The 17,722-nt window shown below is 42.3% G+C and overlaps 2 protein-coding genes across 9 annotated transcripts in view; both read left to right on the forward strand.

Annotated features, from left to right (window-relative positions):
* LOC131232436 (mitochondrial intermediate peptidase, mitochondrial) overlaps nucleotides 1-3,717 on the forward strand; it is a 39,152-nt gene extending 35,435 nt beyond the window's left edge. For 3 of the 5 annotated variants that reach the window (XM_058228662.1, XM_058228658.1, XM_058228659.1), the window contains 6 exons: nucleotides 1,006-1,122; nucleotides 2,022-2,147; nucleotides 2,261-2,328; nucleotides 2,442-2,577; nucleotides 2,794-2,959; nucleotides 3,080-3,717. In XM_058228662.1, the coding sequence (XP_058084645.1) occupies nucleotides 1,006-1,122; nucleotides 2,022-2,147; nucleotides 2,261-2,328; nucleotides 2,442-2,577; nucleotides 2,794-2,959; nucleotides 3,080-3,393 (927 nt within the window). In that variant the 3' untranslated portion in view covers nucleotides 3,394-3,717. The remainder of the gene's footprint in view (nucleotides 1-1,005; nucleotides 1,123-2,021; nucleotides 2,148-2,260; nucleotides 2,329-2,441; nucleotides 2,578-2,793; nucleotides 2,960-3,079) is intronic. The other 2 variants (XM_058228660.1, XM_058228661.1) reach the window with 1 other exon arrangement.
* A 7,069-nt stretch (nucleotides 3,718-10,786) lies between these two features.
* LOC131233264 (uncharacterized) lies at nucleotides 10,787-17,093 on the forward strand. Of its 4 annotated transcripts, XM_058229910.1 has the most exons (3): nucleotides 12,953-13,077; nucleotides 15,179-15,327; nucleotides 16,360-17,093. In XM_058229910.1, the coding sequence occupies exon 3, from the start codon at nucleotides 16,379-16,381 to the stop codon at nucleotides 16,928-16,930; it is 552 nt and encodes a 183-aa protein (XP_058085893.1). In that variant the 5' UTR covers nucleotides 12,953-13,077; nucleotides 15,179-15,327; nucleotides 16,360-16,378; the 3' UTR covers nucleotides 16,931-17,093. The 4 variants fall into 4 exon arrangements, with proteins under 4 accessions (XP_058085894.1, XP_058085891.1, XP_058085892.1 ...); XM_058229911.1 differs by lacking the exons at nucleotides 12,953-13,077; nucleotides 15,179-15,327 and adding an exon at nucleotides 10,787-10,891; XM_058229908.1 differs by lacking the exon at nucleotides 15,179-15,327 and having other exon boundaries at nucleotides 12,908-13,077.
* Nucleotides 17,094-17,722: the final 629 nt, after the last annotated feature.

A 17,722-nucleotide genomic window follows, 5' to 3' on the forward strand; every position in this document is an offset into this window, starting at 1 on the left:
AGGAAATGGTACTATGAGGTCGAGCTTTGTGGTCCCCATCTTGATGTGTGATGGGCATCCATGCTGTATCTGAAACTCGGTGGGCCATACCATCTAAAACCATGGGGAATTATGCTTAAAACATCTAAAAGCACTTGGTGGGGCCCACCGAACTTTGGAATGGCCTAAACTTAGGTGTGACCCCTCGTCGAAGTGGGACACACACGATGGAAATATGCATACATGGCTGACACGATTTGTCCAAAATACTAGTGAAATATTTTAGAGGACAGCACCACTAGTGCAAATGAGAAACATATGCATATATTGTGATATGATTTGTAACCATAGATGCTGGAAGACTCAACAGCTATTATTTGTTTTATTTTATTTAAGTGTCTGTACTCCACTGGGTGCTATGGAAGCAGAGATGTCAAAGGTAGCTCATGGATTATTATGAATAGTAGTCATCCATGTTTGTTGCTTTTGTTCCTTATAAGATGGGTCACCCTTTAAAAGAAGAAATGTATACCATCTCCTGCTTCATTGTGGATTTGGGCCTGGGAACAGGCTCTACATCTTCCTGATCTCCAAGAGTGACGGAGTTGATTTTTAAATTATGGCAGGTAGGTGTTGTCTCTAATGGGACAACTTTTTTTTATTAACAGCACGCAAGTCGCAAAAACTAGTGTGACCCCCTACATATCTGGAAGTGTTTCAAAGAAAAACCCTGCTTCACCATTTTTTTATTTTTTATTTTATGTTTTTCAAGGGGGCTGAGACTATTTTCCCTGGGCAGAAACTAAAGCAAATGACATACTGGAAAGCAAATGACATACCGGCATCATCCAATCATGCCCTTACAATATCAGTGGCTATTAACTAGATAGGCTACTTTGCAGAGATTGTATTATCATTCTAATTACTGTGATCTTCAGTCCTTAATGAGGATTTATTTGTCTAGTATATCTACATTTGTTTTGTTATATTCATGCTTGACTTGAGGCTTTGTATGTGTACTCTCAGGGCGATTTGGGGTATCTGTACCTTGATTTGTACTCTAGGAAGGGCAAGTATCCGGGCTGTGCTCATTTTGCCATTAAAGGTGGGCGCCGACTATCTGAGACAGAATATCAGCTTCCTGTATGTTCATATCTTTTTTCAAACTCGATTAAGTTTTTCTATTTGGTCCTTGTTTTAACTCTTTTCCATAATTCATGACTGCGATATGTTGATAGTATTACACATAGAGAAAGGTGTTAGGGAGGGGAGGGAGGAAGGTATTAAAAAACGGTTACATGATGGTAACAGTGGTAACCGTCCGTAACGCGATACAGGGCCATAATGACCGTTAAGGAAAGAATGGCCTGTAATGGCTGAGACAGGTTTTTTAAAAAAAAAATAAGAGGCCGTGATGGCCGTATAGTAATGGTAGTGGCAATGGCCATTAAGGCCATTGTTGCTGTTATGGAATACCATGGGAGGGGGGTGGTTTGTTTGACAAAATTATCTAGACAACCCTTTTTTTTTCTCCAAAGTTTTTTGTTTGATTACATCCTCAGAAGTATAGTTTCACAGCCATCCTAACTGGATTATGGGCAATTTAGGAGTTATCTATTGGCTGTGGAGTTCATGCTAATCCGGTGTCTCTACAGAATTCACACTGGACTAGGTTCATTTGGACTGGATGTTATGTTAAACCACCTTGCATGACTATGTTTTTCTGAGTTGACCTGTTTTAAGCTTACATTGTCTAACAGTATATGCTGAAAGACTGCCCAATGTTAGTAGATTGCATGTCGATGTAAAGACTCCCCAATGTGAGTAGATTGCAAGTTGATGTCGCATTTACTGTATTTGTCAGTCGGACGGTACCTGGTCATCTTTATGAATTTACTGTTACGAGAGTATCTTTATGAATTTACTATTTTAATATGTTGTTGGTATTTCATGAACCAACAGATTCATGTCCAGTTTTCTTCTATTGATTGATGAGCGCATATTTAAATTAGCCATCAAATTTCATTGGGTTATGTGGCTAGGTTGTAGCCCTGGTCTGCAACTTCTCTGCTTCACCTGGGTCATCAACTGCAAGGCTTAATCACTGGGAAGTGGAGACTCTTTTTCACGAGTTTGGACATGCTCTTCATTCGCTGCTTTCAAGAACGGTATTCTATGCCTACTTTATTGAGCATTCAAACTAAAAGGAATTTCTTTTGTCATTAGGGAAAATTGATGTCATATGTCACTTCACTGATCTCTCTCATGTTGAACTCTCTAGGATTATCAGCATTTCTCGGGTACCAGAATGGTTCTTGATCTAGCCGAAACACCTGCAAACCTTTTTGAGTGAGTATAGCTTGTTGGTAATTGAGGCGCATGTTGTCCAATAATGCAGATTATTGTCTTTGGGGAGGATCCATGATGAAACATGAAAGTCAATGGTTCTTGTGCACTCTCAGGTACTATGCATGGGATTATCGAGTTCTGAGGACATTTGCTAGACATTATTCGTCTGGTGAAGTGATACCTGAGAAACTGGTAGAGTCAATGAACGGTGCCAGAAGGATGTTTGCAGTGACAGAGTTGCAGCGTCAGGTATAATATATTGTGTGGCTTGTCACCTACTTTCCAAACAATAATGGTAGCTATGCTCTAAACATGCATGCTTATTGTTTTCTTGTAAATTAACTCTCTGTTTTGAATAAATTCAATTCAAAATGGAAAGGGAATTGCGCATGTTTTTGCTGATGAGTAATTTCCTAGTCTCTGTTGAAGCACTCTGTGCTTAATGTTTGCTTGTCTTCCCTTCAGATATTCTTCTCATTGATTGACCAGACGCTTTTTGGGGAACAATCAGCCCCTCAAAGGGATACAGTTTCAATTGTTGCAGACTTAAAACAGCAGTACACCAGTTGGAACCATGTAGAGGGTACTCATTGGCATACTCGGTTCAATCACCTTATAAATTACGGCGCAGGTACTTTCCTTCTTCCCTCTACTTCTCCAGGCACATGCTAGCTTCTTTGTATTTAGGTAATTTGAATCTGCAGGCTTTTCTTTTCTGTGAATTTCGAGTGGCTCATTTATCTTTCTGTAGGTGATATTCACAATCCAACTATGCTTTCTATCAACCATCTTCACATTAACGATAATTTGGGATTGGTGAGTGTAGGTTACTATAGCTATCTGTATGCAAAGTGTTTTGCTGCGACCATATGGCAGGAGGTATGCCTTGAGGACCCGTTGTGCTTGAACACAGGATCTGTCCTGAGAACAGAATTCCTGCAGCATGGAGGTGCAAAAGACCCGTCTCATCTGTTGAAGGATTTCATGGGCGACCGTGTTTTAAGATGTTGTAATGGGGGAATAGTCCCTGATGCTAGCAGCCTGTTTATAGAGATGAACTTGTGACAGATTGGTAGTTCCTCTTGCAGAGTAGCAGCAGGCAATTCATCTTTTCAAGCTGAGAGGTGGGGACAGATAGGATAGTCAGTCGCTGGAATGATGGTTCCCCATATCATAGTGAGCAGCAATGGAGGGGCGTGCCCAAAGGTGTTGAGGGAGTGATACTGAACCACTTTTAGGTGTATGGTGGGCAGTTCTGGCTCCAGATGAAGATGCCTTGGTGAATTGTTAACAATATGCTTGTCTGGGTGGCTGTGATCACCATTAATTCTGAGCTTGTCTAGTTTCAAGATAATGCAATGCTTGGCTAGAAAACTGCATTTGCATTCAGATTGGCATTAGCAGGTACATGTAGGGCCTACCATTCTGTGATCCTGGCCATCCATCTAGTTGGGCCCATCACGGATTGGTTATGCTCTAAAAGAACTTCCATCTTGGATGGTGTCCGTTAGCTGATGGCAGGTGCTGAAATTGGTGATTGAAGAGACTATAGTAGCTTGTATGTAGGGCAGGCAATGGGCCAAGCCTGGGCAAAGGCGAAGGCAATTTTGAATGGGCTCATCCGGCTAGCTCAAAGAGTCAAAATCCATGCAGGAGCAAACCCCAGCCCACATGTTGGAGCTCTATTCAGATGCAGTGGGAGAAGTCCGTTTGGATGGATGGGAATGTTGGAGATCTTTGGTCCATTAACACCGCGTGTCCCACATGATGAAAGCGCTGGTAATTCCGTCCAGATATTATATATACCTCTCTCTCTCTCTCTCTCTCTCTCCCTTCAGGTCACTGGTTAGATTCTAAGGTGATGTAATAATTTCAATTTTGCAGCGTTGGATCAATTTAATGGATGGCCCGGCTTATCTGTTGTGACTTCTCCATGGGGACCGTATTTGCTGGGAAAGTATGATACGCTGCAAAATATAGCTAGTTTGCCACGCACTGTGATTACTTCTCGATCATTCATCTTATGTTAGATAAATCCATGCCTCTACAGGTCACTGCGCGAGCCAACCTAGCATGTTTCGGTGAACCACGCAGTGCACCAGGACCCCCAAGAGAAGATGCCTACTTGCTAGATTGACGTGTGTAGAGATGCGGGAGGGCTTAGCCCAACGGCAGATGCAACGGGACTGGCCGGATTAAGGAAATTGTTACATTTAAGGAGTGGTGGTTACCCACGTCTGTGCACACGTGCACGTACACGAACTGGACAGTTAAAATCGTTGGCCCCTTCTGGAGGTAGCGAAGCCCAAATCAAACTGATCGGGGCATCTTTACCTTGGTTGAATTTAAGAGTGTGAACATCCTTTCAACTGTCCATTCCATGGCCACCAAGCGGATGGTCAGGTTCATCTTGTGTGGTTTGACTGGTTTCTCTGGATATGCTCCATGCAAACTGGGGCCCATGATTTGGATCGTATTGGCTGCCCTACAGGCATGGCGTGGCGTCTGTGCCAACATGACATGAGTAGAGGTGGGCATTTTTGAACCGATCCGGTGGATCCGACCCGATCAGACCCGATCCGACCCGTTCCGAACAGAACCGACGGCCTGGATCGGGTAGGATCGGGTAAGATCATTTAGATCCGACTAGTTTTCGGATCGAGATCGGATAGTGGTTAATCCGGACCGTTCCGATCCGAATAGATCCGGACCGTTCCGATCCGGCCAGATCCGGAGTAAAAAACAATATTTTTACTTTTTCTTATGGTGTGGTCCACTTGAGCTTTGAATATTCGTCAATTTTGGGTTCAACAGCTAAAATAATCTGAGAAAACAAATGGACGGCATGGATACACCACATGCATTCATGGTGGGCCCCAGCAGAGTTCACTCAGATATGAGAATGGGTTACTTGCACGGCACGTCAAGCGGGCAACAGCTGTTTACTTGCTTTACAAGTTAATACGGTAGGTTGTGGGAGTATGTATTAAAGTGGCTTAACCAAGTTACTTGGGCCCCACCATGATGTATGTTATGTATCCAACCTTCCATCCATTTGGAGAGATCATTTCAGGGCAATATCCAAAGAATGAATGAAATCCAAAGCTCCAGCGGACCCCAATATAGAAAGTTTTTTGGACAGTGATGCCCACCATTAAAAACTTTTAAAGGCTACAAAAGTTTTAGATTAACGTGGTATTTGTGTTTTCCCTTATTTCTTTATTTTTAACTTTTGAATAGGTTGGATTTCAAATAAACATTACGGTGGGCCTTAGAATAGTTTCAACGGTGGAAATCATTCTCCCCACTTTTTTCTGTGATGTGGTCTACTACAGATTTTTATCTACATCATTATTTGGCTCATGCCCTAAAATGATATCTCAAAATTGATCGACGGTGTGGATGTAACACATACAGCATAGTGGGGCCCACAGAACTTGGTTACGTTACATCAGTAGCCTTGAGAGTTGAGGCTGCCTGCCGATGGGACAACACATGCAGCATGCATTTATACAAATTTTTTATAGTCATGTGGGGCCCACCTGATGTATATATGTTATCTAAGCCGTTCATCCATTTTGACATATCAATTTAGGCGTTGAACAAAAAATTATGATACATTGAAGATTAAAGTGGACCACACCATATGAAATGATCCGAATAGTGTCCAACCCGATCCGACTCAATTTTCTTCACCGAGTCAGACTCGGATCGGGTCAAATAAATCAAGTATCGGATCTATCCGAGTCCAGTGACTTGGACTCAGTCTCGGATCGGATCGATTTCGGGTCCACCTGTTAAAATTTCGGATCTGATCGGGTTATGCTAAATCCGGTCCGACCCGGACCGTTGCCCAGCTCTTTACATGAGCATGGAGGAAGCGGACGTCCTACTGCCAGGACGGACTGGGTCCGGTAGGGACTCTGTGGGGTCTGCCGCCATGCAAGTTTTTTATCCACACTGTCCATCCATTTTAAAAGATCATTTTAAGGCATGAACCCAGAAAGGAGGCAGATCCAAGGCTCAAGTGGGCCACACGACAAGAAGTAGTGGTGATAGTGAAGCTACCGTTGAAACCTTCCATGGGTCCACCGTGATATCTATTTGCCATCCAACCTGTTCATATGGTCACATAGACCTGGATGAAGGGAAAAAACAAATATCAGCTTGATAAAGAACTTCTGTGGCCCATGAGGTTTTCAACCGTAGGTGTTAAATCCCCATTGTTTCCTCTGTTACGGTCCATTTGATCTTTGGATATGCCTCGTTTTTGGGCTCATACCCTAAAATGATCTAAAAACGTGGATGGACAGTGTGGAACACATACGTTACGCACTTCCCTCGCGGACTGGTGAATTACCCAATTATGGTACACGGCTGTATCATTTCCCGAAAAGAGAACTCAGAAAAACAAAAAGGAGAAGAATGCGCTGAAAGTTGCCCATCACCGTTTCGTTCATTAATTGTGGTGGGTCATCCACTTCGTGCACGTCAAATCCAGACCGTCCAAATTGAGAGGCGGATTCTGGGTGGAGCATGCCCCGAAAGTAACACTGATCAAACAATCGTAATCAGCACATTGGGGTTATCAAATGGACGGTGCACAATAGGATAGGCAGTTCAGTGTGTAAAATCTGATGGTAAGCTTGCCATACACAAAGGGGCCCACAATTTGGATGGAGCAGATATACAGTGGATGAGAAGAATTCGAAGTGTAATCTCGCGCATATTTCATGACATGTACATGGGGGCATCGTATCACAGTTGCCAACTTAACATTCCTGTACGCGATCCAGGCCTTTCATTTGGCGGGGCACACTGATTGTGCCATCCATCAGGAATCAGGCTAGTTCACTCGCCAGGGAAGCAGATTACGTCAATCAGCCGGCAGTCAAGCACCAATCAGGGAGTATCACGTGGAGGTGCACCCAACTAGAACAAAAGGGACCGTGGGACGCTTCCGTGGATCCCTGGCTGTGGGGTCCACCATGATGTATATGTCATATATCCATGCCGTCCATCTGTTTCGCCTGATCATTTTAGGGTATGAGCCCAAAGACGCAGCAGATTCAAATCTCAAGTGGATCACACCACAGCAAACAGTGGTGATTGAGCGCCCACCATTAAAAACTTCTCGGGGTCCACCGGAATGTTTGTTGTCCATCCAGCCTGTTGATAAGGTCATCAAGACCTGGATGAAAGGACCACACAAAAGCTTGATCCAAAACTTTTGTGGCGCCCAGAAGCTTTTAATGGTCAATCACCATTGTTTCCTGTAGTGTGGTTTCCCTGATATTTGGATCTGCTGACCTTTTTTTAAGCTTATTCCCTGAGATAATCGGCGAAACGCATGAACGGTGTGGATATAAGATACATACATTGTGGTGGGCACCACTGTTACGGCAGATGTGCTTGGGTTTAAAATAAATAAAAGGGGATTTTTACCGCGGCATTCCTTGGGATTCTATTTTTTCCAGAAGTGTGGGGAAAGGAAGGGGATTGGCTGGTGTATCACCAACCTAGCTGGTGTGGGCACGTGTCGTGCGAAGACGATCGCTGACGCTGCTCGAGCTCCCTGTTGTGCGAACGGTTCAAATAAGATCAAAGCTACATGCCCCCAAAATGGTGTATTTATTATATCCACACCGTTCATCCAGTTAGCGAGATCATTTTAAATCTTGATCCAAAAAATGAGTCATATCCAGAGCTCAAGTGGGTCACACCACAAATAGCAGCTGGGACAATGATTCTCACCGTTAAAATATTCCTAAGCCCACCACATAACGTTTATTTTCCATCCAATCTGTCCATAAGGTCACAAAGGCCTGGATGAAGAGGATAACAAATATCATATTGATCTGACCCCAACAGGGTTTCAGTGGTAGACGTTCAATGCCCCAATTTTATTTTATTTATTTATTTTTTTTATTTTTTTTTGCAGTGTGGTACATTTGATCTTTGGATTTATCTTTTTTTTTTTCATCAAGCCTTACGACGAGCTCTCCAAGTGGACGGACGGTTTGGATATAACTCATACCTCATGATAGGATCCACAGAACTTGCTGACATCAACACATAAGCCCGGTCGACGGTGTGTGGTACACCAGCCAATCCGCTTCCGGGATGAGATGGGGACCGGCGAGGATTGCCAACAGACGCAGCCAGTAGCGAGTTTACATAATCGGCGCCGCTCATCTATAATCGGCGCCGTTCAACTATTTTTCCAGCTCAGTTTACTGTAGGAGACCGAAAATGAGACAGATTCAAGCCTAAAGCGGACCACACCACAAAAAAACAGTGGTAATTGAAATTCCACCGTTAAAAACTTCCTAGGCCCACTGTAATGTTTACTTTCCATCCAACCTATTGAGTATGAGTAGGTCATAAAGACATGGATGAAGGGGAAACACATATATCAGCTTCATCCAAAACTTTTGTGGTCCAATAAGTTTTTATTGGTGGGCGTTCAATTACCATTGCTTCTTGTAGTGTGGACCACATGATATTTGGATCTCCTCTATCTTTGGGTTCATTCTCTAAAATGATATGTGAAAATGGATGGTCGGGGTGGATAAAACACATGCATCATGTTGGCCCACATATCATCATCCCGTAGCTACTAACAGATTGTGTGGTGTGCCACACACCACCGACCTCCATGATGGGTTGGCGTGACCAAGTTGTGGACCCACCCGGATGTATGTGTTATATACACACTGTCCATTAAATTTTTTAGATCACTTTACGCATGGCCCAAAAATAAAGAAGATCTAAATCTTAAGTGGGCCATACCACGTAAAGCAGTGGGGATTGAACCTCTACCGTTTAAAACTTTTTGAGGCCATAGAAGTTTTGAGTCAATCTGATATTTGGTTTTTTCCCTTAGTCGGTTTGTGTGACCTCACGAAGAGGTTGGATGACAGTTACGCATCATGACCAGGCTTAAAAAAGTTTCAACGGTGAGAATCAGTCCCCACAACTTCCTGTGGTGTGGTCCACTATGAGCTTTGAACCTGACTCATTTTTGGGCTCATTACCGGAAATGATCTCACCAAATGGATGGACGGTGTGGATATAACACATAAATCATGATGGGCCCACAGAACTTGATGAGTCAACACACCATGAAGGTCGGTGGTGTGTGAAACACCACGCAATCGTCTTCCGTACTGACAGTATCAGTAGGAAATCCGCGTCCGATGAAAATCACTATACTTCTTCTAAAGTCCATTGATATAGTTTACTGTGGCCCACATGGTTTGCGCGTGACATCCAAACCGTTCAACAATTACACCTGGCTATGATGATTAGATTCCTAAAAATAATGCGGATCCAACATCAGGTGGCCCGCACTTGAATTTATAGTTTTCTGGATGGTGTAATTGTTTTGTTATGCTTGCGGCCCACGAATGACTGAATCACCTTGTTTTTCTATTCATCTGATCATCATAGTGGGGTATGGAAGGGTTGGATGTGATACAAATAACAAGAATAACACCTAGACCAACAATCTTGGAAGCGGATTGGCTGGTGTACCACACACCAGCTATATTGCTGCGGTAGGTACGTGTCGTGCGAACACGAGCACCGGCGCGGAAGCTGTTTGGCTGATGCACCTAGCACCAGCTATAGAGCTGCTGTATTGATTTCAGCAAGTTCCGTGGCCTGATCATGAGGTATTTGTTATATCGAAACTGTCCATCAATCTGGTGAGCTCGTCTTAAGGTTTGAGATGAAAAATAAGACAGATCTAAGTATCAAGTGGACCACACTACAAAAAGTAGTGGGGGATTGAACGTCTACCATTGAAACCCTTTTTAGGGTGACAGAAGTTTTGAATCAATATGAAATTTGTTTTTCCTCTTCATTTAGGTCTTTGTGACCTTATGAATAGATTGGATAGAAAATAAATGTTACGGGGGTTCCTACGAATTGTTTAACGGTGAAAATTATTATTTCCGCTGCTATTTGTGGTGTAGTTCAAATGATCTTTGGATATTATTCATTTTAGAGTATTATACAACTCGGAGCTCGAGGAGTGTCACTGTCACTGCTCCTCCTCGCAAGACACGTAAGGTTGTTCACGAGTTAAGCTAGCTTAAATAACTCGCTCGACTCGGCTCAAGTCAGCTCGAATTAAATAGGCTTGAATGGCTGAGTTAGATAAGTCAAGCTTAAATCTTGTAGCTCGATTTGAGTTCGAGCCGAGTTCAACTAGGGGTCATTTTAACTCAACTTGACTCGAAACTCAAACTCGAGCTCGGCTCGGCTCGATTATATATATATATATATATATATATATATATATATATATATATATATATATATATATATATATATATAATTCTAAAAAACCTAAACCTATTCAACCGCACGGCCACATCTTTTCCTTTCTTCCTTTCCCTTTTTTCTCTATCTCTACCCCACCTAGCCCGCTGCCCGCTGGCTGCCATACACCTGCCCGACGAGCAACATCAATTAGAGATGGGCCACCACCACCTACGGCCTACGACTGCCCGAACGCTGGCCAAACGTCCACCCGATCTCGCCCAATCCTAACAAGGTGAGTGTATCTATTTTTTCTTCTTAATCTTCTTTTACTTCTTTTCCTCTTTCTTGATTCTGTTGGAGATCCAGTCATCCAGATGAATATTTGAATGGACAGCTGTGATCATTTATCCTTTTTATGTGGGCGGATATAACGCATACATCAGGTAAGAGGATCGGTTTTCGTGATGACCTGATGTGTTGGGTCAGGTGCTAGAGAATGGGATCCACCTGATGAATGGCTTGGACCTCAAATCGGGTTCCGTGATGGCCCGCTTGATGCACGTCGTCCATTTGTTTGGGCAATGGGCTCACCTGATGTATGGGTTGTATCCATGTTGTCCATCTATTTGGATAGTGGGCCCACCTAATGTATGGGTTATATCCACATTGTCCATCTATTTGGATAATGGGCCCACCCAATGTATGCGTTGTATCCATGATGTATAACCAATTCTCAGCCGTCCAGATCCTCATACAGCCGTTGTCATTTTTAAAAAGAAATTATAATTTTGAGATGTTGTTTGGGTGGAGGTTGGTATTGGATTTGATGTTTTGGTATGTTTGATTTTATGGGAATTCAGCATTTAGGACTGATTTGGGTGAGATGATTTTTGTATTTTTAGAATGAAGAAAGATTTTGATCCTCTAGTGGAGTGTGATGGTTGATGTGCAGCAGTGCAAGCAATGAGATATTATACTTGTGGCATGTGAGTAACTCAAATTGAGCCATACAAATGGTGTGGCCCTCTTCAGATGGATGATAAACTAAAAGTCTAAAACTTATACTAATTTGATTACTTAAATGGCCAGATTGGTGGATATTTATTGGAGGATGACATCCTATACATTTACCACAATGGCCTTATTATCAGAAAGTTGCTTCAGCAAATTTTCAACAAGTGACTCAACGTCAACAGCTCCACCAAGGTATCTGCTTTGGCATCAGTATATTAGATTCCACAATGAAATAACACGAAACTAATCTTTAGGCACAAAAAGAACCTACTGAAAATAAATAAAGGTTAGGATTTTACCGTATAATAATTTGTATGTAGTTTGAACTATTTATTAGCATCATAGGATAGACATTTATCATTTATATCTTAGTAACGTGGTATTAGCATATGAGACATTTAGTTCATATTTTTTATTCAAAATTTTAATAACTTAATATATGGAGATATGAACAAGTTTGAGATCAACTCGAAGTAAGCTTGACTTAACTCGAACCACCAGCTTAACTCGAACTCAACTCGACAACTTTAGCAAACAAGCCAAACTTTAATGTTGAGATCGAAGCTTAGCTCGAGCTTAAGCTCAGAGTTAAAGTACACCATGGACAAGCCAAGCCGAGCTTGGCCCATGTGGACTCGACTCGGCTTGATGCCCCTCTCTAACGAGAGATACCTACATCAGCTATATAGCTGGTGTGTCGTACACCAGCTAATCCGCTTCCCACTGACGCTGCTCGAGGTCCAGGTTGTACTAACGGTTCAAAGGAGATCAAAATTACATGGTCTAACGGTGATGTATTTATTATATCTATACTGTTCATCTATTTTTAGAGATCATTTTAGGCATTATTTAAAAACGAATCGTATCCAAATATCACCTGGACCACACCATAAATGCAGCGGAGATAATGATTTTCATGATTGAACAATTTGTAAGGCCCACCATAAGGTTGATTTTCCATCCAATCTATTCATAAGTTCACAAAGACCTGAATGAGGAGTAAAAACAAATTTTATATTGATCCAAAACTTCGGTGACCCCAAAAAGGGTTTCAATGGTAGACTTTGAATCCCCACTGCTTTTTGTAGTGTGGTCAACTTGATAGTTAAATCTATCTTATTTTTCGTCTCAAGCCTTAATAAGATCTCGAAAAATGGATGGACGGTTTGGATATAACACATACCTCGTGATCAGACCCACAGAACTTGCTGACCTAAATACACCACTACATCCAATCCGCTTCCAACAATCCTTTACTCCACTGTCACGAAAAGTGGACGAGGACTTTTTGGTCATTTCGACCTCTAGCATGCTAACGTCGGGCTTTTTTGGTAAAACCATTATTCCAGAGGATTTCCGCGGTAACAGGTTTCTCTTTCCCTCTCTCTCCGCCCCTTTCTACGGCTTCTCTCTCCTTCCACCGTTGCCGGCGGCGACGCAGGCGCTCGCCGTCTCCTCTCTCAGGTCTCTCTCTCTCTCTCTCTCTCTCTCTCTCTCTCTCTCTCTCGCTCTCTCGATCTCGCGTGCTCTCTCTCTTTCTCTCTTGAGATCGAGTATTTTCAATTTTGAATGTCGAAACCCTATTTAGGGTTTTGCAGTGGTGAATCCTTATTAGGGATTTTCAGTTTTCAATTTCTAAGTAGGGATTTTCAATTTTCAATCCTTAATTAGGTTTTTGTAAGGTTGAATCCCTAATCAGCGATTTGGAATTTTAAATCTCCCACAGTAGTAGGACGCGGATTAAGGATTCATAACTGAAATCCCCTAGTTAGGGATTCAAAATTGAAAATATTTAATTAGGCATTTTTAATGTTTATCGTGCTTAATCATCATTCCTAATTAGTGTAAATGGAATTTTCAATAGTTGACAATAAAATTGAAATAGAAGCAATTTCTAGAGTCCCCACATTTAAATAACAAAAAGAAGAAGAAGAAGAAGAAGAAGAGAGAAGGCAATAGGCAGAGACATTGTAGCAAACCTCTTTCTTAATTGCTAGGCAATTTAATACAATACACATTGGTCCGCCTCACTGGGAAGATGGCATTAACTATATGATTATTCCCTTCAAATTTGGACCATTCACTATTTCTCTTTTTAACCATCAAGTTAATACCCATTTATTGGATGGTTAAGAGTTACTAATCAACATTATTTAGAGACAAGCTCCATCGATGATGGGAATCAAAATTTGAATGGCCTGGATGTTGGTACATCGTGTTAGTTTGAGAAGGATGAGTCATCACCATTTTTAAATTGTGGAAAGTAGATATATAAGTTTAGCCCCTGGATAATACCAAGATCGACACACAAGTGCCAACATGAAACATGTATCATGAATCTAGTATGTAAATGCATTTGCATGGGACATCACCTTTTCCTCCACTGTTCCTTTGCACGGGACATTTCGTCAAGATTGCTGGATCGTGCGGGTGTCCCCTGGGTGATGCCCTCGTCCATAGAGTGGTCTCTTTGGCTCTTGGCATGCCGAAGACGGTGGTTTGTTTGGTAGGAAGAGGTGGAAACTTTGCCTCCTAGCAGTCCTTTGGGCTATTTGGTCTGTGAGGAACAATCAATGCTATTGGAATTCTCACCTCGCCTCACCTCAGCTGTTTTTTTACTTTTATTTTAGGGTGTTAAGTTTAGTCAGAGATTGGGCTCCTTAGTTTGGGTCTGGGTGGTTCTAGTCATGGGACTGGCTTGTTGTACTTTAGTTTTGTTTCTGCTTTTCTGAGTTTCTTTATTTTTGTCTTCTTTTTTTTTTTTTGGTTTTGATTGCTTTTTTTTTTTTTCTTTTCTTTTGGCTCTGCCTAGTAATTGAATTCATCTTTCAAAAAAAAAAAAGGGGATGTTTTTAGCTTCTTTTTTTTATTTTTTATTTTTTATTTTTTATAAATAAAACTCAGATCCAGGGTGTCACCTTCTAATTGGGCCCACATGCTGAGTGGTTTAATAATCTGAACTATCCATGTTGTGGACTCTATGCATGCGCCACCATAAGAAAATTGCCTTGAACAGATGATTGTGACTGTCGGTATCTGTAGATGAATTCAGATTATTGAAAGAAAACTTTCAATGGCTCCATATATCAGGAATTCAGGATCATCGAATGGTATTAAGGAAAATATGGACGGTCAGATCATTGGGCCATCTTAGCATGGGGGCCCTAACAGACAGTGACACACTGGATGTTGAGTCACCAAAAAAAAAAAAAACAATTGGAGATTTTTGGGTGGTTCTGGTTTCTGTCATATGGGCCACCTGATGATTGGATAGACCTGATTTTTGGGGCATCCCACATAGTGGTTGGGCTCACTTGATGTGTTGCTTGGATGGCATACATACAACATGGTTGGCCTCACACAAGCAGTTGCTTAACTTTTACACATTTAAGTCACCAAAGATTAAAAAAAAAGGGGGACCCAGCTAACCTTTGGCCCAAGATATGACTACCAGGGGCCGAGGACTACGTTGGGGTCAGGTATAGGAAAATTTGACCTAATCAGCCTCAATCTCCCATTAAGGGTCAAACCCGAAGCCTGAACAGACCTCGCTGTGCAACCACAGGTCCTAAGAAGGCTGCTGTTGGAGCTGAGCTCCCCCTTCCCGAACAGACCTCACTGTGCAACCACAGGTCCTAAGAAGGCTGCTGTTACTCTCCCTCACGCGCGCGTGCGTGCACACACACCATCTTTACTGGCTCTTCTACTTTTCCTGTAACCGTAGCTCTCTTTGACTATCATTTAAAACACACCATCTTTACTGGTTCTTCTATTTTTCCTGTAACAGTAGCGCTGTCTCACTATCATTTGAAACCAAACCTTCAAATCTTCTGGTTAATATGGCTTTGTCATCTTTACTGCTTGTGTTCGTCTATTTTCCATTTACATGCTGTGAGGAACTTTAGGAGCAGTATGTGGCCCTCCTGTTTTTACTATTTTTCTTTATTTTGTTTTGGTACTAGATCTATCCTTCAGTTTTAAGTGACATGGGGAGGAAGACTTACAGAAAAATACAAAGAGTCCCCCGTTTGCATGAACGACTTTATCTTCGCATGCTGGGTAACATGTATTATCTTTGACAAAGCAGCTAAGGAAAATATTCTGCTGCTGCATTTCTTAGCATCATTACTCAATCCTTTAAGCCAATCTTCTGAAGACCTTATCATTGGAACTTGGAACTCGAGGAAGGTGCGCGCTTCATAGCACTTACTTCATGTCATTTATGTTTCATGAAGTGCGGGCTCCACCATAAATGGTGCAAACATGTAGGCATCTACATGATGGCTGCTAGATCAGTGACGCTGATTGTCTTTTTGGGTCCTCTGATTGTTTATGGAGATTGTTGTAGTGGCATCACTTGGGTCTCTGGAAAATATCTGGAGCTGTGGAAGTAGGAATTTCTGGTGATGTCTGGTTTGTCCTCCCTGTCATGCACCGTGGGACACTGATTCCTTTGCTGATTCCCTCACAAAGGAAGGCACCCCAAGAAGTGTTGTGATTGTTGGGGACTGCTGTCCATGGTGTTGATTGGTTTTTGTATTATATAAAAAAGGTTAATGTTGCTTGATTACCGTGCGCATGTGCCTCATGTATAATGGAGATGTTTTCAATGGAACTTCTTGAAGTGCTTGTATCATAGTAGCATTTGCTTGTGGATGCCTCTTCTTGCATTCTTACTTTGGTACTGAGTGACATTGCTGCTGGGGTTTGCATTTCTTCTTTGACTCACCATGGATGTCTTTTCAGGTCCCTAACAAGTGCTATCATGGACGAATCATTTACAATCCAGTTAAGCTCCAACTTAGTCAACCGGCTTGTGGATGATGGAGACAAGCTAAAGAGAAAAACAAAGAAACCCAGACCAAAGGTTCCACCTGTCTCTCAACAAAAGCAGACCATGGTGCGACAGAAGCAGACCCCTGTCAGTCCTGACATGCACAAGGGTGCCGCTAGCGGGGGATGGCCGCTGCAATCCCCATTGTTCTTGCCTGTATCCCCACCTCCGCCCACAGTTGCAAATGCTGAGCTGGATGCAATACGTTCCGTCCTTCAAGAGAGTGAAAGTGTTTTAGAGAGGTTAAAAAAGCAAGAGGCTAACATGGCACAGGAAGTAACACAGAAGGCTAAGGAGCTCCATGATAAGGAGTTCAAGCTGCCGTACCAGAAGCCAATGCCCTGTTTAGCTGAGAAAGATGCTTGCTTGGAGTGTTACAAGGAACATGCCAAGGACCCGCTGAAATGTGCCCATGTGGTGAAAACATTTGCAGATTGTGCTCGTGTTGCTAGGCAGCAGGTGAGTGTCACGTCTGATAAATAGGCCGTTCAAAACATTAGCATGACTGCAAGCGATCGACATTTTTCTTCCATGAGTGTAATCTGATGACCGGCCTAACTAGTATTTCGGTTTTGGTCATGCTAATAAGCGCATGAAACTGTTGCTGGAACTTTGTCACAGCTCATAAGTGTTCTTTTCTGATTCAGTTGCTGCCATGGATGTGTGCTTCTCTTTCAGTCTTTTTTCTTGTATGGTTTGTTTTCAAGAAGCAATGTTAAGGGCCTGTTTGGTAAGACTCCTGTAAAGGGTCCGTCTCTCATCTATGCCTATCCTGTATATGAAGCAAGCAGCAAGCAGCGTGTGGATAAGTCGGGGTATTCCTAACATGTAGCTGGTGCGCATTGACGGTTCAGATTTCACCCGTAAAAAAACCTTTAAATGGCATATATTTTAGTCACAAAAATTTAGTAAATTACAATTTTACCCTAGCAATTCGCCCATGAGGTGTTAAAACTATAGGATATGGGAAGGATGTTTACCAAAAGCAAGGGTATTTGTCATTGACATGAAACCATTGCAAGTAGTCTGCACCAATTCTCCTCCCTTTTGCGCGCCTGCTCTTAAGGCATGCCTTAAGTCTTGCAACTAAGGTTATGTGTGACCCGCCATGATGCATGTGTGACATCTAATCTTTAGATATGTTGCTGTAGATCATTTTACTTGATAACTACGATGGGTTTCATTACTGAACCTTTTCTCACTCTTTGAATGTGGCATGTGCATGTAGCCTGACCCTTGTCTTTAATAACTACAATAAGATGACTCATCAAATGA

This window comes from Magnolia sinica, chromosome 18 (genome assembly GCF_029962835.1).
Source record: "Magnolia sinica isolate HGM2019 chromosome 18, MsV1, whole genome shotgun sequence".
Classification (NCBI taxonomy): Eukaryota; Viridiplantae; Streptophyta; class Magnoliopsida; order Magnoliales; family Magnoliaceae; genus Magnolia; species Magnolia sinica.